General features: G+C 39.5%; 1 protein-coding gene across 1 annotated transcript; it reads right to left on the bottom strand.

Annotated features, from left to right (window-relative positions):
- Nucleotides 1–1256: 1256 nt before the first annotated feature.
- On the bottom strand, nucleotides 1257–24150 carry LOC113118702 (G protein-activated inward rectifier potassium channel 4-like). The gene is made up of 4 exons (XM_026288087.1): nucleotides 23497–24150; nucleotides 10742–10824; nucleotides 8503–9379; nucleotides 1257–2616 (listed from the first exon to the last, which is right to left on the bottom strand). The coding sequence occupies exons 2-4, from the start codon at nucleotides 10802–10804 to the stop codon at nucleotides 2267–2269; spliced, it is 1290 nt and encodes a 429-aa protein (XP_026143872.1). The 5' UTR covers nucleotides 10805–10824; nucleotides 23497–24150; the 3' UTR covers nucleotides 1257–2266.
- Between the last annotated feature and the right edge of the window lie 755 nt (nucleotides 24151–24905).

Genomic DNA, 24905 nt, shown 5'->3' with positions numbered 1-24905 from the left:
AAATGCATATTTTTGTTATTCATGTGCATTCACTATTCGTTTCTCATGACCAAATATGGTAATGGTTTAGGAATTGGGAATACCCTCGTCGCTGGTCACTAAAATTTGTTTAGAAACATTGAGAAGAGAAAGGAAGACCAGCCTGATCTTATGAGCAGTGAGGCATCCATGTACACAAATCCATATTGATCGTGTAAACATGTACTGTACATCCTGACACCACAGGACAGCATGTTTTCATATAAATATATACTTGTGAAAATGAGTGGACAGATGTATACGCTACGGTAGCCATGTCCTCAGTAGGAAAGTATAGGTTTGTTTGGTGAACATCACATCAGAAAACCAGCTCAATGTTCCAAAATGGACATATTTTAATATGAGAAAAATACAATATAAAAATAAATGCAATTTATTATAGTCTGGAAGGTTTTATGCACTTAATTGTGTCTACACCAATGCACCTACACCTTTTACTGAAGGATTATACTTCTTTTTTGAGTTTCACAGGCAATGTCTTTGGTATAGTACAAAGCGGTGAGACATTGTGTTATTTTATACTTTAACCCATCTGGGATTTGAACCATTGCATATTGCTCTTATTGGTTTTATTAAACTGTTTTATTTGTTGTCAAGCAACTTTCATGGAGCATGAAGACAGATGATGAGGAATATGCCTTGTGAGCATCAGTTAAACTCAGAGGTATCATAAATTGATAGGTTTTCTTAAAGCAGTCAGCCGCGCTCAGGTGCATCCTCCTCAAAGGAACTTCTTGCACTTGCAAAAATCCACAAGTGATTAAATTAGAGAAATGTTGGTACTTTTTTGTGTCCCATTTTCTGCAGATAATTCATTTCTGCTCATATCTGAATAATGCATACATACCGTGGGCAGAAGGAGCACTGGCTGGTGAGATATGGCTGGAACAAAGCGTATTGTTTAAGAACAAACTTGAGATCTACACCATTCAGAGCCAAACAGAAAACATATCTCAGCATCTGCTACTGAAATAAATAAATCACATCTTTCTTTAAAGTTTCAAATGTACATATAGTGCACATAGAACTCAAAATCTGGCATTGTGTTCAGTGACTTTTTTTGTTGGTTATTCAATGATTTACTTGTCTATAAATCATCATCATCTTTTTTTTATTTATCCACACACTTTGCTTTTTGCATTTGACATTGCTATATTGGGAAATTTTAGTCTACTCCCCATGTACTAAACACAAAACAAACCAACCAATCAACCAACAAACAACAGTATTCTCTTATAAGTTTCTTTATTTATTTTATTTATGTAAATATCCTGCATATAATATTATTCTGTGAAAATGACTTGTCATAGGTGAGTTTCCTCTAAAATGCGTCTTTAAAATACTGCACCATTGTCTCTGCTGTGAATGGAGCTCTCCTCTCACCTTAACCCAGAATTTAACTGTACAATATTTGTAGAAAGTGTTTGAGTTTTTGAAGTCTGCATGCCTTAGAAAATACCCTGTTTAGAAAGTGTATAGGACTTGCCTTAGGGTTCATGCTTTGAAACAGTTCTTCGGACCACTTGGAAATGGCCTCAAACTTGCACACAAATAAAATGTAATGAATACGAGTCCAGGAGCGTGGACCGGGCGAGATTGAACTTCACAGAGACAATGTATGTGCGATATTTCCATTTGTCGCTGTTATTTTAGTGCACTGCAGGTTTTCAAACCACTGCAGCGGTTGTGCTTTAGTCTGGTGCATTTTCCAGCTTCCATCTTGCATCAATTTCAAACACATGCACTTCGATATGATGGGGAAATTGATAATTATAATGCATAATTATAATGCAGATAAAACATACAATAGAATAGCTTAAAGAAACCAACGTTGCGGGCCTTCGCAGTGGTTAAACACGCAAGCGTTGTGTTCGGCTCCTATGAGTCTTTGCATTGGGATTCTATTAAAGCTGATTTGCTATGGTTAGATTAAGGGATCTGACCTCTGGGTCATACAGTATATGGCTACTAGTTTGTCCTTGAGGTACAGGGCGTTGACCGAGACCATGAAAACCTGCACAATAGAGTTTATAAAGCTAAAATATGTGTAGTATGCGTAGGTGTATAAATATATACGGATTCTCATCTGTTTGTGCGTCTAACCTCAATCTACACATCAGCTCGGCTCTCTAGAGGAATCGGGGGTCATATTGCATGGCTATTGCAAGGATATTTCTCCATGCGAGGGGGAAGAAGCTTGTCAGTCTCTTCAGACTGGGTCTTTGAGTCAATTCGGAGCAGGGTTCTCCTCCAAGCGGGTGGCAGAACCGTTGTTGGCCTCCGCAGGCTTCTCGCCGTCCTTCTCCCGCTCGTCCCGTGTGGTTTGGGTGGAGAAGGGGTCTGTGTGCTGCCTGAGGTCGGGGCTGAGGAGCGGCAGGTGAGGGAGGAGCGGACTCTCTTTTAATCGAGCGGACAGTTCTTTAGCGCTATAGGTTGGGGTGTTGGTCTCGTAAATGTCGTGGAAGTTATTGTAGTCGACTTCGTAGAAGCCCTTTTCCAGAGAAAGCACCGGGGTGAAGCGGTATCCCCACAGCACTTCCGAGTCCAGGTAGGAGCTGCGCGCTTGGCACGTCATGCCTGGATACATGGAGAACAATATGGGCACAGACACGCACACACATACAGTTATTTACACACACACACACACACACACACACACACAGAAATGAGGGGAGAGAGGGAGACAAAGAAATAATTTATTAGGCTGCCAGTGTTTACAGTGTTGTACAGATCAGATGATACTGGAGTTATGGAGCTTATCAGTTTGTGAGCCGCATTTCACTGTATGTCTTCCATTATATATATATATATATATATATATAGAGAGAGAGAGAGAGAGAGAGAGAGAGAGAGAGACTTTGCTTGTTTATGCATATGCAAATAAGTAAGGTAAGTAACGGTAAGTAAGACTTGGATATATAAAATCTCAGTTTCCATGTCTTATTTTGCTGCATATTATTTGCATCTTCATAAATCAACTCAGTAAAGGTTTAGTAAATATTGATGTATATATATATATATATATATATATATATATATATATATATATATATATACTCGACAAAGACTGTGCATACAAAGGACATTCCAATAAATCAAGACTTCCAGAAATTCAATATATATAGAACATGATTCAATTATTAACACATTTTTCTGCATTGGTTGTTGTGTTCGGTTACAGTTTTCAGACTCTTAACCAAGTGTGGGTTTTTGCCAAAGGGAAATGAATTTGTTTGTAAGGCTGAATGTTTTACATTTCCTTTTCTGAGTGGTTTTGGGTGTGTGACATTAAACAGCAGGAGCTGGAAGCCAAAGGGATTACATTGATCAAACAGCATTTCTTTTTGTCTATTTGGTTCAGTGAGTAACTAAGCGTGTCTTCAGTTACAGTCATTTGAACACAGCGTGATACAAAATAGTTGCCACATGAATTCAAGCGGTCATGTAAACCTGTGTTAATATTCTGTGTGCTGCCCACTTCCTTGTCCATCATGTCCAAACAGGATGCAATAATAAATACGTAAATAACCTCGAAATGATCATATCTTTTCATGTGAGCAAATTATAGACATCCTCTGAAAGGATGAAATGAAATTCCCCAAATTTGTATGCATGTCTTGCAATGACAATTTACGTTTTACCCTGAAAGGGATCATGGAAACTCAAAATCATGCAGGAATTTAAGTGCAAACCTATAATTATGGAAAGGTCCTCGTCATTAATCACTGCATTCATGTTTTAGCAAAACATGCAGAATAATATGAGACTAAAATCTCATGCTTATAGGTATAATAGCCAGTGATGCCATATATTATAGATAAACCTGTAATAACAGATTATGGAGATTTACACTATTCCATTTAAAGCCAACAGCATCACAGTCTACGTCAGTAGATAGCTGGTGCGTCATGGCCCAAAGTAAATGCTAATTACAAAAAGTTTCTGCAGTTCATAATATAGTTTTGCCTTGGTAGCAAAATGAATAGTATAAAAAGATGTTTTTAAAAAGTGGGCAACTCTTAAGAGATAGTTTTTTTTGTTGATGTCAAAGGTCATGCGTCCAGTATAACTAAAACAATAAGGCAGATGGTTAATATGGACAGGCTGAGCGATATCACACAAGTAGCCGTGCAAAATGACTTTATATCAGCACAGCTGTGATTCAAAATAATCATTGTATCACTCCGCTTGCAGTATTTCTCACAGCGAGTGTCATGGCGAATGCCCCAATCCACTATAATTTTATATTTTTGTGTCAGAATGTAGTTTTAATAGTTTCAATTTATTTTATTTTTTTTAGGGGGCAATTAGGTATTTAGACTTCAAATACGGTTTGTTAATAAAGATAATGGTGGCCGATGTTGTTAATAAAACAATTATTATTTAAAAAATAATATTTATATAAATAATTGTACTATTTTATAAATTGCTTATTATTGAGAAATTATTGAGAAATTGTTTGTGATGGTGATTTTAGTAGCATTGTTCCACCATTAGATATTAGCGATAGTTTTTATGAGATAGTCAGCAATAGAGAATTTTATATTGAAAAACACTGAAACACTGTTGGAAACAAGCATGTTAATTTTACTTTAAACAACATCTTGTAAGACGCAGCCAAAAAAATGCACTGAGCACCACTTTCACTGGAAACCACAACAGGTAAAATATTGGATGACAAAGACATCACTTTCCTCAGTGGACATTTCGAGTAATGTTTATTCAAACATATTAGCTAAAATGTACTTATAGTAAAAAATAAATTAATAAATAAAAAATTGTACAAGTCCATTTTTGCTTACTTTTGTATAAACAAACTTGGTACAGTATTGGTTGACCCCTTGATGTGAAAATGGATCCTGAAGAAAAACCAATTGAAAGCCACTGATCTACATTGTAGCATTGATTGAAACTGAAATAAACGCTGAAATATGCTCTGAGAGTCTTTCTGACTCCCTCTGCTTTTGTGTCATGTTTTAGGTCAGAAACAGTGTGTGGGTTTGAGTGTAACACATTTAGCATTGCATTATACTCTCACTCTCTCTCTCTTTCTCTCTCTCCCTCTCTATCTCTCTGTCGCTCTCTCTCTCTCTTTTTGTATGTGTGAGTAAAAGAGAAAGACATGGAGAGGGTGTGTTGATCTCAATAACCTAGCAATGGCTAGTTTCATGCACTGATGCTTTTCAAATCTATAAATAAGGGCACAACACCTCAAGGCCAGGGGTTCCTAAGTCCATTTCTGGAGAACAGATGTGACACTGAAATCTGCTGACACATATGAGTACTATCATTTATCCTAGGATAAGAAGCACCATTATGGGAACTGCTGTGTTACTTACCATACAGGAAAACATTGCGCAATTCTCCCTTTCATTGTCAGTTTCATAAGTTAGCTTTAACATACTACAGTATGCATTATATGCGTGTTGAAATCTTTGTTTCACTGTGCATGGATCAGCACACTTCTAGCGCAGCAAACTAGAAGTAGAACTGAAAATCACTGCCTTCAGAGAATGCCAAAAAACTCTACAGCTTTGAGCATTAAATGGAAATCCAGCACTAAAAGTTAGTGTTAAAATTTAAACTGCTCAAGCACACATCAATAACCTTCAAATTGCCTCCACAATTCCTCTCTTAATCAACTCACCACCTCATAAAGTTGGCCTTTAAAAATCTATATTAGTTATAGAACATTAATTTGGAGCAAGTTCTTATGTATGGGTTTGAGACTCATTAATAGCAAAATGAATGCAAAGTTAATGGACGCTACTTAAAAACACAGATAAGCCTATCTTAATGCCACCGGACATATTTAGTAGATGCCATTAGTTATGAGCACTAAATGGGCTGCTGTGTTTCAGGCATTCATCATGTTGAGGAGGAAACTAGCAGGTTATTTTTCAATGATAGGGGTGCAGATCTTTGATCACTAACTCCAATTGATTTTAAATCCATATTCTTAGACATCTGTGACCTGCTTCTAAACGTTCAGTGTTAACTGTACTGCATAATAGCAAGTTTGGAATAACCAATCTGTAAGCAAATTTGTATTTTATAGACGTACAGTATTTCAGATTCACTTTGAGACTTGGATGAAAGTTTGATATGTGGTAAAATGGTCCGAAAAGTATTTGCATGTTTCTGAAAGAGTTATTTTTACAATCAGCATTTCATTGCAATGCATTTGCCTTCTCAGCAATTTGACTCCCATGGTTTGACTCCCATGCCAAAAAAAGGCATTTTAGAAGGCAGCATAATCAAAGCGACTTTGCTTCAGAAGTGGCTGTGCTTTACAATTCTGCCTATGTAGTCAGATCGCTAGCAGAGTGGATCAAATACGTTTGCATGTCATGTTCTGCAGTGGGATGAACCTTTCATTTGGGAAAAGCTGTTGTTCTTGATTATATCACTCAAGATCAGGCATTTCAAAAATGAATGAACCTCTTATGTTGCAACAATTAAATGATGCAAATTGCATCTGATTAACCATCATCAGAGTCTCATCACGTTCATGCAAATTGCAAGTAGTACTCAAGAGACTTACCATAGAATTATTCACCCTCAGTACTGGAAAATAATAGACTAGACCAATGTGGCTATCCATCATACCTGACACATGCCAGGGCTAAATTAAAACATTGCTATACTCTACAGATCAGACATCGGGTTGTTTGTGACCTTACTGCACTCATGACGTCTTTAGCACTCTACTGCATATCAAAAGGAAGCCATCATCCCTCATTAGCAAGTGGGAGTAGACTTCGATCTGAGAGAGGCCGGCAAGCCTATTTTTAGGTTTATCCAGGCCTGTTGCACCCTAATCTATACCTGGTCATGTGTCAGAGGCATAATTTACAAGGCTTTAGTAGATCAATGGCATCATAGCCCATAGCTATTGACATGTGCTTGCTAATGCATATCTCCACAGTGGAAAACATTTCAAAGTGATAGGAAGGTTGAGGAGACTGCTGATATGTCGTATGGCATCTAGAGCACAGAGCAAGGTTAGTGTAAGATTAAATTCTCTCCATTAGGTCCTTGGATGTTACAGTCAACAACAAATACTGTAGATGTTTGTGGAATTTCTAAATGTGCATTGTTTTTGCATTTTATGTGAAATAAAATTTCATCATATAATGCTTTTCACCTTTTCTTTGTTGAGTCCTCATTGGTATTCACTGCAAAACAAGCACAAAACAGGATGCCTTCACAGAGAAGCATGTATAATGAATTGGATTTAGATTAGCAGTGCAAGTTCTCTTTGGACAAACGGCCAATAAATAATTTAAATGGCAAATAATCACCTGAGATATTTGTTAAACCACGGGAAATGTTTTAGCCTGGGAATGAATCGGCAATTAGTGTAGACACTTTAGACAATGGAGACCTCTTTATTCCCTCAACAGCCCTGAAGGAGAATCCCAGAAGGAGATCTACTCGAATCAATATCGCACACAGTGTTTTGCAAGGTCAACCAAACATAATATATCTCGATAATCCATTCACTTATATATATATTCAGATCACATATTTGCTGCTGAAGCAGAGGTATCACACTAGTATTGGTTAAATCTGTACAGACAGTGCTCAAATGTATTTGCAGCTGATTATGTTAAGCAGACTATGACAATTTGTTTAAGATAATGGACTAAAAATTAGATGCAGATTGAACAAACTGTTACAGTAAATCAACATCAACAGCATTATTAATAATCAATTTGAATTCCACAACACCCTGGGCTCTCTGTTGTGTTATGGATTGTGTATTAGTCCAAATGTCTTGAGGTATAATACCAAAACTGTGCTTTCAAAGGCATTTTAAAAGCAGTTTTCTCATTGAACTGCCTGACCGTTATTGAGTTTCACTGACCTGAGAACTGGAACAATGTTAATTAAAATGAAGAGTGGAAAAATAAACTTTCTTTGCTCCAATAAGTTTTCCAAAGGATCCCCTCCAGCAGAGTGGAACATACCCGGAGTACTTTCATCACCTTTGACCTGTTTCCACAACTCCAGCCTGGACAGGTTTGCAAGGACATGGCTAACCAGACAACAAGAGGCTCTCAAACCCTCCTTTACTCATGTGTTTGAAAAATAGCCTTAGCATCATTTTTGAAACATTTATCTTCTTTTCAGTTCTTGAATGTTATTTTGTGAAGTCAGCATGCTTACTGAAGGGATGACTTAGCACTGTCAGCAAATGAATAATGTGTTGCAGTTTTGTATATTTAAATGACTGACCTCTAAGACTCTCGCTTGCTGAAAAAAATCATGGAAAATGCATTGAGGTCAACTGCTCTACAGAGCTTGGCAGTTAATGCGCAACTTGCTCCTTGAAGCCATTGCGAAAGACTGATAGTTTCTAGGGTTAATGCAAAGCTTCAAACTGTCATTTCTGACTCATGGAGTCTATGACACTTTTCAGGTCAACAGCTGAATTGTTTGATGTCAAGGAGAACATACCTGTAGCTTCGACCATGCCCTCCAAGATGACGACAATCTCAAACTCTTCCTTCTCCATCTGTGCCCGGGACATCTCCCAGAAGGGACTCTTCTCATTGATCTCGTGGGAGATAATGAGAGGTGATACCAGGAAGAGGCGATCGTCTCCTGTGTCAAAGCCAATGTTGATGTCCGTCTGGTTGAGCGGTATGAACTCGCCCTCCTTCGTCTGCTGAGAACGAATGAGCTTGGCACGGATTGACGCTTCCACAATGTGCGAATTCCGCAGGTCACCCACTCTGAACATCAGGCACATCTTGTTGTCCCTCACCGAGATCACGGCCTTGTGGGAGAACATCAGTGTCTCTGCTCGGTTCTTGGGCTGTGAGATCTTTACAAACATGCAGCCCACCATCATGGCATTGACAATGGAGCCCAAGATGGCCTGCACCAGTAGAAGTATAATCCCTTCTGGGCACTTCTCCGTGATGACACGATAGCCATAGCCAATGGTGGTCTCGGTTTCGATGGAAAAGAGAAAAGCCGAGACAAAGCTGTTGAGGTTTTCAACACAAGGTGTCCAGCCCTCTTCATCTGCGTGTAGAAGATCTCCTCTAATTAGCGCAATAAGCCACCACAAAAACCCAAAGAAGAGCCAGTTGACCACGTAGACCAAGGTGAAAATGAAGAAACTGAGGCGCCAACGTAAGTCAACCAGTGTTGTGAAGAGGTCACTGAGATAACGATAGGTCTCTTGAACGTTTCCGTGATGAACATTGCACTTGCCGTCTTTCTGTACGTAGCGCTGGCGGGGTTTCTTAACAGGATCAGAGATGAGGTGGGTGCGATCCGTGGGGATTTGTGCTTCCCTCAGGTGCTTGGGGAGTTTCTTCACCTGCTGTAAGGAGGTAGAGAGATACGTAACAAATTCAGTTACAATATCAATGTGACAGAAGCTCTGTTTTTTTAGATAAGGACTCAATTCAAAATGATCATGATGATGATGATGATGATGACGATGATGATAAAATGGTCTACAGTATCAGCAAGTCTGAACCTGTAGACCTGTATTAAGCTTAGGGAGACTGCTAGAGAGGAATAAAACATGCAGGAAGTGATGTTTCCCACAGGTCCTCTGGTGTTGCAATCTAGTCCCATCTGCACCATTCAATATATTTCGCAAGCCAGATCAATAGCTTCCATCTGCCTCTTCTATCTCGTCACTAAGCTGCTGTACGCCAGACAATAACAGTGTGGATGGCACAGTTGGCAACATCAAGAAGAGGTACGTTTACACTGTTCCCTTCTAACAATGGAAGTACTCTGATATCTTTGCAACTGTTATGACATTGTCACAGTACGTCTCAGCATGTACAGGACATGCAGATTACTGCAACATAAGAGTACTGCTGACTTGTTTTTTTTTTTTCTATTGCCGTTTTTTCTCTCCCATGACTCTCTATCTTGGCCCTAGTCCATTTCTGATTCCTTGTTCTACACCAGCTCCATGGGACACTTCCCCCATTACCTTCCTCTTCCCCATGGGACACTGGCAAGCCCAGATAAGAATCTTTTCCCCCTTCCAAGTCCATAACACAGTGCCCTCCACATGAGACAAGGACACATTGGCACATTGTCTTTCCATTTGTGGAACGTGGTATCATGTTAAAGTGGTGGCAGTCAATTATAGGCAAGCCTTAAAGTGCTTATGAGAAACTGCAGCACAAGGATACCTCCTGTTGCGTATACACCTATACACCTCCCCCTATTTTCTTTCAGTTAAAGCCAAATACTGGGCAAAAAATAAAACCAATTCTACAAAAAAACAAATATCCTCTTCTAGAGCCAATTTCCAGTATTTGGCAATTTCCTCATCATTCAAGTCACACTTAAGAAAATGACACTATACAATGTCCTAGCAGTCAATGAGAATGTTCAGTAAGTAGAACACAAAAAGTGTTTGATTAAAAAATGGTATGTAAAGTTACAATTATTGTCTGAATTTAAGTAAATTGAGCACTTCACATCATCACCCACCGGTTTAGGGTTAGGTTCTTTTAGTTTTAACCTCCCACATTATGATTTATTTGAAGGCCTGAAGGCTTAAAATATATTATAAACATGACATAAATACAATAAAATACATTTCTCACTATTATTGTATACTCTAAATTCTCATGTTTAGGTGGTCTATTCAGTGGTTACAGTAGATATTCTTTTAACATTACCAAAGTTGAAAGTGATATTGGGGACTACTGACCTCTCTTGGAGTCACTCCTATCTCCATGTCGTGGTCCATGTGGACGCGAGAATCTCCTGCCATCCTCAGCTTCGACTGCAAACCTGAAATACAGAATACAGATAAATAACACAAAAGATAATAGCATAACCTAATTGCTCTTACTTACTGTATAGCAAATAATCATGCTATGATTAAAAAATATATATATATATTTACTAATGAGCAGGGAAAACTACTGAGTGCACCTTTAATGCATGCTCATTCAATGAACCTTGGGATTGACCACTCTAAGCCTTGACCACTCTATTACCCTTATCCCATTCAGAGGGATAAATGTTATTGCATGGATTTATTGTGCCCTATAGGAATACTGAATGGTTTGTTTTAGCATTATCACTGTTTACAGATTCACACGAAGAAACAAGACACGTTCAAAATCAGGGTTAATCTGATCAGCTAATGTCTCACCCTCTCTCAATTAGGTGAGTAAACATATTTATCATGTCAAACACCATGGGGAAAGTGGTTCAACTATGCCTGTCTGAATTTCTAATGGGCAAACAGACGAACTAAAGCTGACTGCTCAGGTTCCCACATTAAATAGAGTGTCATTTTAAATATGACTTGACATGACTTCGAGATGGAACAAGTCATACACACACAGACACCTTTGGGGGAAAATCTTCGATGGTTACTTGAAGGATTAAATCAAAGCTCACAGGGGAGATGTACTTTCTGAGTGTGCGGATTGAGTTTAATTTGTGCTTAAAACAGACTGGCAGTCTCAGCTGTTCCCTGCTCCCTAAAGACTAACTGCATCAGCACCATCACACCACAAAAGCTGCTGCTGCTGCTGTCTCCGTCATCCAGTCAAACTCTCCCTCAAACACACAGAAGAGATGCCAACCTGGGTGAGCACCTCTGCATTCTCCTCGCCGCCTCCGGCAGCTCACTATCTCCATTTTGACACATTTAGTGTTCACCTGTCAAATCTTTCGAGCCGGGCTATGAGCAGATAGGGCCTGAACAGAAAGTATTGCTGTAGCGTAGGCTATAGGTTTCAAAGCTTACTGAGCTGTCTTGCTGTTTACAGCATCCAAACTTAACTGGAACCTCATAAGCAGCCGATTTGGAAAGGTATAGTTAGGGCAGAAACTCTGTGTCAAACAAACAGCCTCAAGTCTGCTGTTAGCATACAATATGACGAGCATAAAATCAGAGACGCAAATATACTAGACTTGGAAATAGTCTATTTAAATTCAAATTGTAGCTAATTTATTGAACATTTCTGCATTTAGAAGAATGGCAATAAAGAGACTTTATCAACTCTTGACAAACTATATAAATTAGGTTTAAAAATACAATTAAATGTAAAAATAATGTAAAACTAAACATCGATGGTGCCTTATCAGGATCCCTGCATGCCCTTGATTTTGGAGCAGGGTTCAGGGCTTACTGTACCTATGTTTTGTTTCCATTAACGCGTCCTTGTTTTGGAAAACTGGATTTTGGTTAGTTTAACTTTCAGATGTTATGACATGCCGCATTAAGCAATGATTCAGCTCCAGATCCTGGTCACTCCCACACTGCACCTGTGCTCCTGTCGGTAATGTCACACAGCTTCATCTATGCTAATCGCTTACATAAGGTGCCTAATGAGAGTGAAAAACTCCCATGATCTCCAACAGACCATCTGCAGGTCATGCTAGCCATGTCCCCTGCCTAATTCTTCTGAATGCTGTTTAGGATAATAGCTTTCACACAAAAAATCTCAGATTCTTCTCTGAAATATAGAGTGTGTAAAAGAAAGAGAGAGAAAACCAGAAAGAGAAAGTACAGCCTATTTAGTGGGATATTTTACAAACCCTCCACTGGCTTTTCCAAAAGAGACCTTAAAATAGGTATTGATCAGTGAGGAGAGTAAATCAATGTAGAGTAATCAGGTGAACTGATAAACCCCGGGAGTAAATTACCACAAGTGCTGGTGCATGTTTTCCTGCCATGCCTTGTAATGGCCACACACGATTTCAGCGCAGAGAAAATAACGCTCACGGAATGAAATAATCAGTGCCGTGTAGAACTAAACACACAAAACCTGGCACTGTGTTGGGCAACAGCTGATCTCTGATTAATTAATGCATCCTAGAAAGATTCCCTGTTGCAAAACAGCTAAACTCAATTTGTACTTGACAACAGTAGTGAAAATTTTACAGGAATTGGAGGCCGACCTCGCTGGAGATTCGAGTCCTTTCTTTGACCCTCTATCTTATTTGTCTAATTCCACTCTACTGCAGTGACATCACTCATCTCTATTTGCACGGCCCTGCTTGCGCGCAGATGGCACGTCAGAGCCTCCATCCACTCAGGAATACAATGTTGACTGACAGGTCTGCAGTGAAAGGGCACACTGACGTGACCCGCATCCGAGATGCACATGGAGAATACATCACAGACAGACAGCAGGCCTCTTCTGCCATTTCCACATTTTATGACAAAACGGTCCCTGTGCAATGCCATATGACTTTGATGGTTGCACGCCGGTGAGGTGAGCCGAGCCGAGCCAGAGTAGAGTCTGTTCCCTCATGCTTATCTTGCTGTTCTGAAGGGGTAACAAGCTTCTTATCAAGCTTTTAGAGTAGCATGCTTTTTGTGGTTTTGGAGTCTTGTTACAAGCCAGACAAGGGACAGAGAGAGAGAGAGAGAGAGAGAGAGAAGGAAGGAAGGAAGCTTATATTCAATGATTCTTTTTTTTTTTTTTTTGGTTCCTTAACAGTTTTGTCAATGATTCTATCAATACCTCTGTGTAAGAAATGTTTGGAAATATAAATTATGCACTATAAATTGTGTAAATTATGCATTTACTTTTATTGACTTTTAGCAGCATAAATACATACAAATATTGGCACCCTAACAATAAATAGGAACTGAATAAAGCTGAGACAAAAATGACAAATAATTCTACATTAAAACAATGGTAACATTTTATTAATTATAAAATAATAATAACAAGTATGGGCCTTAAGTACAGCACATTTGCGTGCTGTGCACTTACATATTTAATAATTTCAATAAAAAGAACTGAATCACAAGTCATTGATTTGTGTATCTCTAAAAAGAACCAGTTCATATGAGCCAGAACCGACTGAATCATTTGTCTAGGAATCATACTTTCTGCATGATTCAGTAGTGGTAATCAGTCCCAGTATTCTTATTCGGTGTGCTGTCTGAATTAATGGATCAATGCATGCATGACAATTGTTAACAGAACATAATTCTGGCACTATATATTTTAATGGTGGAGATGGCGGGCGTTAAGTTTTTACATTAACCTGTGGCTGTCAGACTGCTTTAATTGCACTGCAAAAATGCTGCTGCATAATTTATCGACATCAGCCTCCTTTCACAGTGAAAGGTGTTCTCTTTCCCGTGAGTAAGACACCACAGGCGTGCACTTGTCTCAATACTAATTAGTGTTTCAATGGTACGGTTTTGCTTGGAGGATTCGGCTGCCGTCGGAGTTCCTCGCTCATACTCTCCCCCAAACATCATTGCTTCTTAGAGCAGATCAGCTCAGCGATCAGAGAGACACTTCATTTACTAGACCTGCAGATTTCTCAGCAGACTGCAGAGCTGTTAACCCCCCCCCCCCCAACCCTAAACAAATAGCTGGTTTATCGCAAAGAGAGACATTTCCTGCAATGTCTGGGGAATGACCCACGTGTTTTGTCAACACACTGCAGTACCAGCGATGTCCAACAACTCTATCAACTCAAACACACTGGAGAGTAATGACTGGTGGGGGAGGAATACAGCTCACGCTGCAGCAATGCATTTTACTACTCAGATACGAGTCCATTCATCCATGTCCTGCAGTCAGGGTCGCGGTTTTCGCTCTCTTCCCTTTTTCTTTTGTAGGAGTAAGCGATTCTGAAGAGTCATCAAAACAAACTGAACAAGCCAGACTTTTGAATGGAGAAGACATACTGTAGTAGAATGCTTTCTCTGTAGACTTCACTCCTTAGCATTTCTGCTCACAGCCAATGCAGCATTCACTGCTGCCTACACTCTAAACAAGGACTTATGTAGAAGCTGAAAGGTTGCAAATAAATAGTTCGTTTGGAATGCCCTGCAACATCATGCATCATGAATTTATAATAAACTGTATGTGTCTTTTTTATAGATGGCACTGTTTTTACAGAGCCTTAAACTAACATTTTGCCACACCAGCCAATGGCTTCAGAAATTTACCAGCCGTATTGCTATCCATGAAACTGCTTGTGCATTATTTGAATAATAAAAAAAAGTATGTGTACTAACATGTACATATAGTGTAGGCCTACTTGCAGTGTATTTATCTAAGAAAGTTCTGGTAATATAAGGTAACTACATGGGGTAGGGTTAGGTTTAGGGGTAGATTCAGGGTTAGTACCTAGTTGTTACATAGTTATTGTAATTACTATAATAAGTACATCGTATGTACATGAGGAACAGGACTGTAAAATAAAGTGCTACCAATATATCAATCTAGATTATTATCATTACTTACTGGGCAACTGTCATGTAACACTGTTTCATCTCTCCTAGTCAATACTGATCTTTACCCACATTTGGCACTTGGGGAGCATACTTTTTCAGCCCTGGTTTTACACCTGTGGACAACTGCAAAAAGCATACCTGGAAATAATTAAGCTGAATGAAAATCTGGACACATCACCCACTCTCACCACATTTATTTTAACTAAATTTGGTGTGCGATGCTTGAGGGGTAAGTTTCCCTCTGCACTCCCTATGAAATACCAACCTACACTCTTTACTGATGCCGTTTGCATATGCACTGTACATATACACTTTCTACTTAAAGGTATAGCTCAGCAAAGGATGTGAAAGCTGACATAATTTACCCTTCCTCATGTCCTTCAAAACCAACATGATTAACGTTATTCTGCTTAACATAAAATGAAAGATTTTGAAGGCAGTTTTTCCATGTAATTACCATGAAGGGGAACTGAAGCTGTCAAGCTTTAAAAGGGTGCCATGACAGTATTATAAAAGTTGCCCAATTAACGTGTGTGCTGCAAGTTTACATAAGAACAATAGATAAGTGTATGTGGATGAGACTAATGGCTTTACTAAACAGGGCAAATTAGTGTGAAAGCGCAATTCCAAAACAGTGCCGATGGGCATGGAAATTTTTGCGTGTGATTTACTCACAACACAGATGCAACATCTCATTTCCATTGCGATCAACGCTATTTACCAAGCGTAGTGCAAATTAGTTTCAAAATATGTTCGGATTCGGATAATGTGTTCTTCTGGCATATAAATTAATATGCATGCAAAAAATCTTCTTGTTCTACCAGAAACTCTGTTCTCTGAGGTGCCTCCTCTTAGCAACAACAATTAAAGTCATTTCAAATGCAAAATAGTGGAAGACATGCTTTTTTGGTGTGTTAAATAATGGCTTAAATACCAGTGATTTGATGAGTGGAAACGTTAGTAAAATTATTAATCGTAATGCTCTCATAAATTCTGTGTCTGAAAGGGAAACTCCTAGAAATGCATATTAAATACAATCAGGTGCAATAATTTTCAGTGCAAATTTTACTGTACTGCATGTTTTTAGTAAATCTTGACAGTACTATTTTAACGCCAAAACATGGTTTGCGCTGACACAAGCTGTCAGTAAATCTGGTCCTAAGTCATTATTTAGTGCAAAATATAGTATACAAGCCAGGGACAACTTTTGTGATACTCTTGCACCCTTGTGAAGTTTGACAGCAATTAAATCACAATATATGAAGTTTGAATAAATGAATTGAACCTGAAACAGAAAAACTAACATTATTTAGTTTGTTTACCTGTGTATCGTGTTACCATTAATGGAAATCAGAGAACCGCAAACATTCAGTTAAAGTATTAGGGTCTACTTCTGAGAGTTTGGAACATACAGTACCCTCCGTTTGGACACTTCATCAATGTCATCGCTGCAGCATCGTCTCCGGTGCGAGTGGGAATGTGTGCAGACGTGCATGCAATCACAGTGGAGAGAGCTGTATCTGAAACTGTTATGACACTTTGAGGTTAGTCAGGGCAAATGAGTTAAAATGCCCCTGGAACGAACAGCATAGAGCGCGGCTCGCTGCCAGCCCTGCATTCACTCGCCTGCGTGTGTGTTCAGGCGTGGAGGTGTGTATGAGCGTCCCTATCGCTCTGAATGACACCGAGCCTTCAAGCAGACATCCTGTCCACACTAAGGACAATTAGCCTAATGAAAGCAGTGCGTCTCGTCCTATCAGTGACAGGAATAGCAGCGGCTGAAACTAAGCCGGTCGCTGTCTTTGGAGCGCTGGCGCCGTGACAGCGACCTTCCTCGCAGGCCTACACCAACACAAGTGATGCTTCAGGAAGTTCAGATGGATGGCCAAATCACACCCACTCCAGAAGGCTTTACAAGGTGTGTGTGTGAATGCATACATCCCTGGTCCAGTGACACTCACTCAAGAGCGCTAACAAGGCCGTGCACTCTAGGCGCTCCTTACTGGATGAGTGTGTGTGTGTGTGTGTGTGTGTGTTTGCGGGGGGTGGGTTGTGTTAAGTAGAGAACAGGCTCTTCGACACTCTCGCCTGTGTTTATCAGATGGACTGTCAGCTCCCTGAAGTGATTTGCAGCATCGAGTCTGCCAAAGCGAGCGCCGCGTCAAACTGCCCTAATTAGCATTCCGGAATCACTGAATCACCGCCTCAACATGACCACTTAAAACACCTTAAGTCGGGGGTCTGTCAATAAAGCGGAGCACAAATGGAAAATGCTAAATCCTTTTTCTTTGGGGTACACTTATAATCCAGTGATAATGGACTCCGATCTCTGGGGAATCGCTGGGAAATAATCAAAATGTCAGCACACGGGAGATGATGATGATTGGCGCTGGAGAATTGAGCACGTTCACTTGCAGGCAGATCCTCCTGAAGACAGGCCATCTGTTCTGCACACACACACTGAAAATCTGAGTTCACTATAGGGGAGATTAAAACGCTTATTCTCTAAACTGAGCAAGGACATCTGAGATACCTACAAGATGCCGTCCATTTGCATTTTCATACATGGGTCAACAACAAACGAGCAAAAAATAGACTTTATAGTAATGTTCTGTTTGTTTACATTGGCCAACTACAATAGTTAGCATGAACTAACAGTGAAAGATAGTTGCATTAACCAACATCAGAGAACCATAAACCTGCAAATGTGTTGTTAAATTACTGAAATATTAAATATTAATGATTCATTTGTTTACTACTATTAATAATTTAGGAATTCACACAATGGGAAATGTGTGTGAAAGCAAAAGATTTCCTCACACATATTTCACAACGGGTTCAAGTTTGTCACAGAATTTTGCTGCGTTGACCAACATAAATCTACTTAGATGGAAAGTTCATTTTTGAATACTGGGTAACATAAAGTATATCACTACCAGTGCTGGGAAGGTTGCTCTTCTGTCTTTGAAAGCATCACAGAACAAAAGTCTGACATTTCTACTTCTGCAGCAGTGATCTGAGTATATAGTGCTCCATCAATCTGACATTGATCACTTTCTTGACTTCTGAATGACAGATGCAAACTCTCTCTCACACACACGCACACACGCACACACACACACACACACACACACACACACACACACACACACTACAGTTTTACACATTTCTTGTCTCTTTGCTGAACAGCCAAAGACATCCTATTTATTGCAGTGACTAGATGCTACCAAAACAAAGCAGCTGAAAAACTTCCGACCGTTTTTTTTTTTTTTTGCAATATTTCTCCAAGCAAATTCTTTCATGCTTATAAATCAATACAAGCTATATTTAGCAAAGGTGCGAGCTTGTTTCCTCTCAGATAAACATCAGATGTTCTCTGATTTGTTTGCATACGTGTGCCAGTGGCATTGTATGCATTTCAATGCAAAAGTAAGGCCTTAATGTAACTACAAATCTGCCATCTAGCCACACCTCTCGTTCCTTCATCTTCCCTTTTATTATCAGTTATGTAGGCTTTGATTGCACACTGTCAGTTTGACACAGACACCGTCACACACGGCCTGTAAGGCCTGCTGTGTTTATGAGGCAGGAGGTGAAGGAACGGTTCTCCGCTGCAGCGTGTGTTTTACGAGTGCTGGTTTAAAGCATGTGGCAGTATTACTTCCCTCTGTGTTGCTGGGGTAAGCTATATATGTCACAGAACGGTGGCCGCGTAAAAAGAAGATCTACATTCAAATGTGATGCTGTTTGAGAATTACCATAACTCAGAGATTCAGTGCTGAGCTCTTCACATCCTTAGACTCACAAATGATTTGTTTCTATGGCAACACTGGTAACACCGAAAGGCTTCGAAATACCTAATCACTCAATTAATTCTCTGTAAATGAATACCTTGATATTCCATTGTGAAATATTAAAGAGCAAACAAAGTGTACGAGCAGTGGTTATAATAGCTTTAGCCGCTGGAGCTGCTGTCGTTTGGGTGTTTCACACACACATCCAAGTTGACATGTCTGATAAAGATGTGCATGGTTACCCTCTGGTCCTCTTTGGTCATTTTTGATCGTAGAATTTTATATTTCGAAATGTAAAAAATCGTAGCTTCATTGGAGTGAGATGACCCTTGGTGACTTTTGTCACATTAGCAATACGAACAAACAAAAAAAAAATCATGGACATGATTTGGAAATGTTAAAGAGTCCAAAAAAAACAAAAAAAAAAGTCACACTTACCTTCTTCGTGGTCAAAGATGACCAACATAGGAAATGAATGGGAAGTACGATAAAATGTGAACTCATTGAATCTTTTGGTTGTACAAACTACAAATTAGCCACTGGTCAGGAAAAGAGTGTGCAGCAATCAAGGGGCGACTCAATCAGTAATGGAAAAAATACAAAAGGGGCTCTCTCTCTCTCTCTCTCTCTCTCTCACACACACACACACACACACAGAAATGAACCGGTAAGACTGCAACATTAACATTTATTGAAGTACATTGAATAAAATATGAATTAATTACAAAATGTTTGTATAGTGTTTTGAATGATCACTTTTCATTGATTATTTTGTTAGATTTTTTTTATATAAAATACTGAGTAACAAAAATGCTTTCTATGTGTTCCCTTTCTAACAAGATTTTAATGTTTGACTGTAATCATAATGTAAAACCTGATACTTATCTAACCAAAAATATCTAAACCTTGACAAAAAGTAATCTTTTAGAATGTCTAGATATTGATCTAAATGCAAAACCTAAAAAAATGGAGAAATAAGGTCTAAAATAAACTCAAAACTCAAAAACTCGAATCTGTTGCCAGATTGCGTGTTTTTCCGATACATATTAAGACCCGTTTACGGTGTGTTTTAGCCGGGTTTTCTATAGAAATCTGGCACCCTATTGAACGAAGTTAACCTGAGAGAGCGTGCCGTTCACAGACACCAGAACGAGTTCACAGTAACGTTCATCAGGCATTAATACAGCACGTTCAGTTCACGTTCGCCCAAATTATGAACGAGTTCATGAAATAGTTCAATGAACGCGTTCAGGCACAACACTGAGGGCCAGTATCCATAAACTCGTGATTTCTGTAAATGTATTTGAACTTAGGAAAGCTGTTTTTTAGGGGTTATATATAATTATATATAATTATTTATAATATATATATATATATATATATATATATATATATATATATATATATATATATATATATATATATATATATTATAAAGTCTTAAAGATCTAGTTCCTGCCATTTGGTTACCAGTTTCTTTTCCTTGTGTTCTAGCCTTGTCATTGGTTTATTTTTCTTCAGAAGTCTGAAGTCTCGTCTTGTGATTGGTTCATGTTGAATAGTCTTGTTAGTTTATATATTGTACAGTATTACGCTCATGTTTCTTTTGTAGTACTGACTATGATTGTGTTTCTGTTGCTTTTCTGATTGTCTTTGTTTGTATAGTTCTTAAGTATTCACTATATTATCAAGATGGTTTCTTGTTCTTGTTTTTTAATCACAAAAAGTAGGACAAAAGTAAACATTATAACATAGAGTGAATATTAAAAGATTTCACTATTTTTGTTTGAGTAGCAGTTTTGTTTTCCCATGTCTCTGAGTAATATTTGCTAAAATTCTCAAACACTAGCAAAAATATTCCAGGTGTTTTTTTTTTTTTTCTTAGCAAAATATAGGCAAAACATTATTTGACCAATATTGCTGGTAATAAGTAAGTAAGTAAACAAGATAAATTTATAGTATTTTTTTTTATTATTATCTTCAATATTAATGTCCACCCTTTTAATCTTTGTAATATCTCATTAACAATGGGTAGTTCCTCAATGACATCATCTTTCAGGAAGTGATATCAGCTGATGGGAGAACAACAGAATAAGCATTAGTAAGCACAATGAATTATGAATTTGGTTATTTATAGTGGTATTAGTAGGTTTAGCTGCAAAATAAAAACAAAAAACGAATGTAAAAAAGTGTGAAGTATACAACATAACATGAATGACCCAGCACAAGATCATAATCTCAGACCTGTCCTTTAAACCGCTAGGCACATACTTTCACCGCATACAAATCAATGCAGCAGGAAATGAAATTCCTCTCCAACCGCAGCTGACATGACAATACTATAAATGTATTAGACTGAAGTTTTATGTAATTACAACCAAGCAGATGGATCACGCTCGAGGACTTTTCTGTTTGGATCTTACCTATCACAAATGGATCATGCACTTCGGGAGCAAATGAGGTGCAACTTACTTCCATCTGATGCACATCCAAACACGCACATCCACGCAAACACAGTTATGTGTGCACATCTCACAAAATCTATTTCTTCAAAGGTAACCCACTATCAAATTATGTGAGGGGAGATTAACTAATCATTGAGTTTTCAGAAACCGTTTGCCTACAGAATTATTGCTTTTGTCAAATAATGACTTCAGAGAAGTGTATTTCTGCTGCACAACCAGCGTAAGTGTTAGCTCACCCAATCATTTAAATGCAGTCATTATGTCAACCTTTTGTCATTCCAAAATCCAAATACATACATGAACTCATTTATTTTATGGAACACCAGCTGAAGACTGTACTAGTCGCTCTTGTCCATGCAATCACAATGATTCAAGCTTCAAAAGAACACAAAAGCATTATAGAAACAGTTCATATGACACGTGTTCGATGTTCTGAAGCCATACAATAATTCTGTGTAAGGAACAAAATATAATTTAATTCCACATGAATTGTAATTGTATTGACAATAGCAGAAACAGCCTTCTAAATTTCTCCTTTTATATTCCATGGATGAATTAATGTTTGAGGGAGAAAATAATTAGCATTTTGGCTAAAGGATCCTTTCAGTAAATCACAATGATTCGTAATTTCTGTTGCTCCATGTGATAGAATTGACAGTAAGTAATTGAGAAAGGCCTTTGGTGTGACGCAGCTGTCTTGCTCAGAGTTAAGGGAATTGTCATGAAGTTAATGGGGTCAAAGGTCACTTCATCAGAATCAACTGTGCCATGCCGACCAAAGAATTTAATGATGTGTCTATTCTGATAAAGACTGACAATTCTGCAAATGGATTAGGCTGAACACTTCTTATGTTAGCCTGCATTTAGATGCTTATATATATATATGTGTGTGTGTGTGTGTGTGTGTGTGTGTGTGTGTGGGTCAGGCTTTGCCTGTATTGTAGGGAACAAATATCCCCACAAGGATTGCAAAACCTGAAATCACCTCTATTGTGAGCAACAGCCAATGATCACCACAAGGAAAACAGCTTAATAAACATACTCCATAATATCTGAGGGAATATCTAAAAGGCTGAGAGTTTATGTTGAGCACAGGGTTAGAGGATGCACAATATCATTGCCTCAGTATTATGACAGCATTTGCATAATGTTGTGTTTTAGTGGCAACTGCATGTATATTTAAACATGACATGACTGTAGGGAATGTGAAACCGTACAGCACATTTCTCACATTTGCTATTACGTATGCAAGCTGCAAGCAAACTCTATGAAAAATTCACAATCTCACACTCATTCCTTCTCCTAGTAACAACGATCGAGCTGGCTTTTATTATCTCTCTCTTTATTGAGCAGCCGCTGCTTTTTTCCCTGCTTTTCAGCACGGAGTTATCTGGAGACTCAAAGTGTGACAGGACCAGAGAGGCTAGGAGGAGGAAAATCTCTCTCTATGTGAGCAGATTGTAGTGGCAGCCCCAGGCGAGAGAACTAATACCCCTATAACGAAGAATCTGAGAAAATCGATACGACTGCCATCAACACCAGTGACTTTCCTCTCTGAAAGTGTGCAGCCAAAACCATTCAGTTACTGCAAACGCATCTCCACGTGAAACAATTTGCAAACTCTCTCTTGCACACATGTGCATGCACACAAATGCAACCGGCAGGCTCGTGAAACTCCTGCAATGCACTAAAACACGTGTGCCCAGGAAAGCTGTCAAAAATGCCACCTTACATGCTGGAAAGCATTTTAGATCTATGGAATCCTTGACAAGGAGCAGACACTTTCCATCTCAATGGGACAGGGGTCACCTATTGGGTAATCTTGCGATCCCCGCCAGCTCTCTGTCCTTCTCAGCATGCTCCTTCTCAAGAGGGATGGATGATATTAAGACCCATTCAATAGTGACCGCGTGACACAATCGCACTCAGCCGGGTAACGGATATTCTAGCCCCCGTTCGTCCCTCTCTTCTGACTTACCTTCATTCGAGCGCAGAGGTAGCTGTGCAGTGTCAAGGGAAGCATGTTAGGGCAGCTGCGCTCAGTTCTGACTCCAGCTCTGATGTGCTCATCTCAGCTGCCTCACTGACTTTGTTCACGCAGCACTCCACCACTTCCTTACCTCGCTCTCCTGGAGGATGCGAGCGAGTGAGAGAAAGAGAGAGGGAGGGATGTGAAAGCGAGCATGAGAGGATGTTTCCTCCCCCACAGCCCCCTGCTCCTCTGTCTCCCCTCACAGGATTTGTCCTTTCCGTACTTGCGTGTGCGTGGAAGCATCCTAGCGCACGACGGGTTGGATTCTGCGGGCTGAGGTCTACGCAACTGCGTCAAAAGACTCGACGAGAGAGAGAAAGAATCCTACTAGACGTACCGGATAATCAATTTCTCTCATTTTTTAGCTAAAGAAAAGCCTGAGGGTGAGATACACCACAGTGCAGTAGGAAATCTGGAAGATATTGTGCATACAGAAGCAGAGAGGAGGCACGGGGGGCTGAGCAAGATAAAGTTGGACATTTGCTTGTCGCCCCTCTGCAAGGTCGTTATTACGGTGAGCAGTTGTTTCGGGAGCACTATATCAAGGTTAAACATGTGGCCATCTACCCACACACTTCCAGCATGCGAATAAACTCTGATTTATGACTTTGCAGTCTCCCCACACGCAGACGCACAAGTCGTAATACACATTATCTGCCCAACAGCAGTAGATTCTGCGACTTCTATTGGATCTGTTGACTCCCAGCCCACGTGTCAGTGTAGGCACGATATGGGATTGAGTTTTGGGTCACACATAGGATTCATATCAGTTAATTGTTCCCTGTCAGATTCATACAGGCTAATTCAGATAGGGTTGACATGGAAACTGTGGACAAACCCATTTAGGGCCCAGACCTTAAGCCCAAATTGTGCCTACTTTGAACCCACCATGAAATGTTGGCTGGGAATGATCAAACCAACAAGTCCAGTATTAGATCATGATTGGAGTTGGCATGAAGAAGAGGGGAAGTTGTGCCCTAGTGGTAAGAGAGTTTGACTCCTTAACCCTAGGTTTGTGGGTTCAAATCTCGGGCTGGCAATAACATGATTGAGGTGCCCTTGAGCAAGGCATCGAACCCCAAACTGCTCCCCAGGCGCCGCAGCATTAATGGCTGCCCACTGCTCCAGGTGTGTGTTCACTGCTCTGTGTGTGTGCACTTTGGATGGGTTAAATGCAGAGCACGAATTCTGAGTATGGGTCACCATACTTGCCTGAATGTCACGTCACTTTCAAGAATGGTGCAGGCAGCCTCGAAACGTATGTGTTGGCCCCCTCTTGACTTATCATATATCCACCCTTGAGAAGGAGCATGCTGAGCGAGATTGTGGAGACCACATGATTACCCCATTGGCAA

Source organism: Carassius auratus, chromosome 18 (genome assembly GCF_003368295.1).
Source record: "Carassius auratus strain Wakin chromosome 18, ASM336829v1, whole genome shotgun sequence".
Lineage (NCBI taxonomy): Eukaryota > Metazoa > Chordata > Actinopteri > Cypriniformes > Cyprinidae > Carassius > Carassius auratus.
Note: the sequence above shows the minus strand (reverse complement) of the source record. Positions and strands in the feature narration are given on the sequence as shown.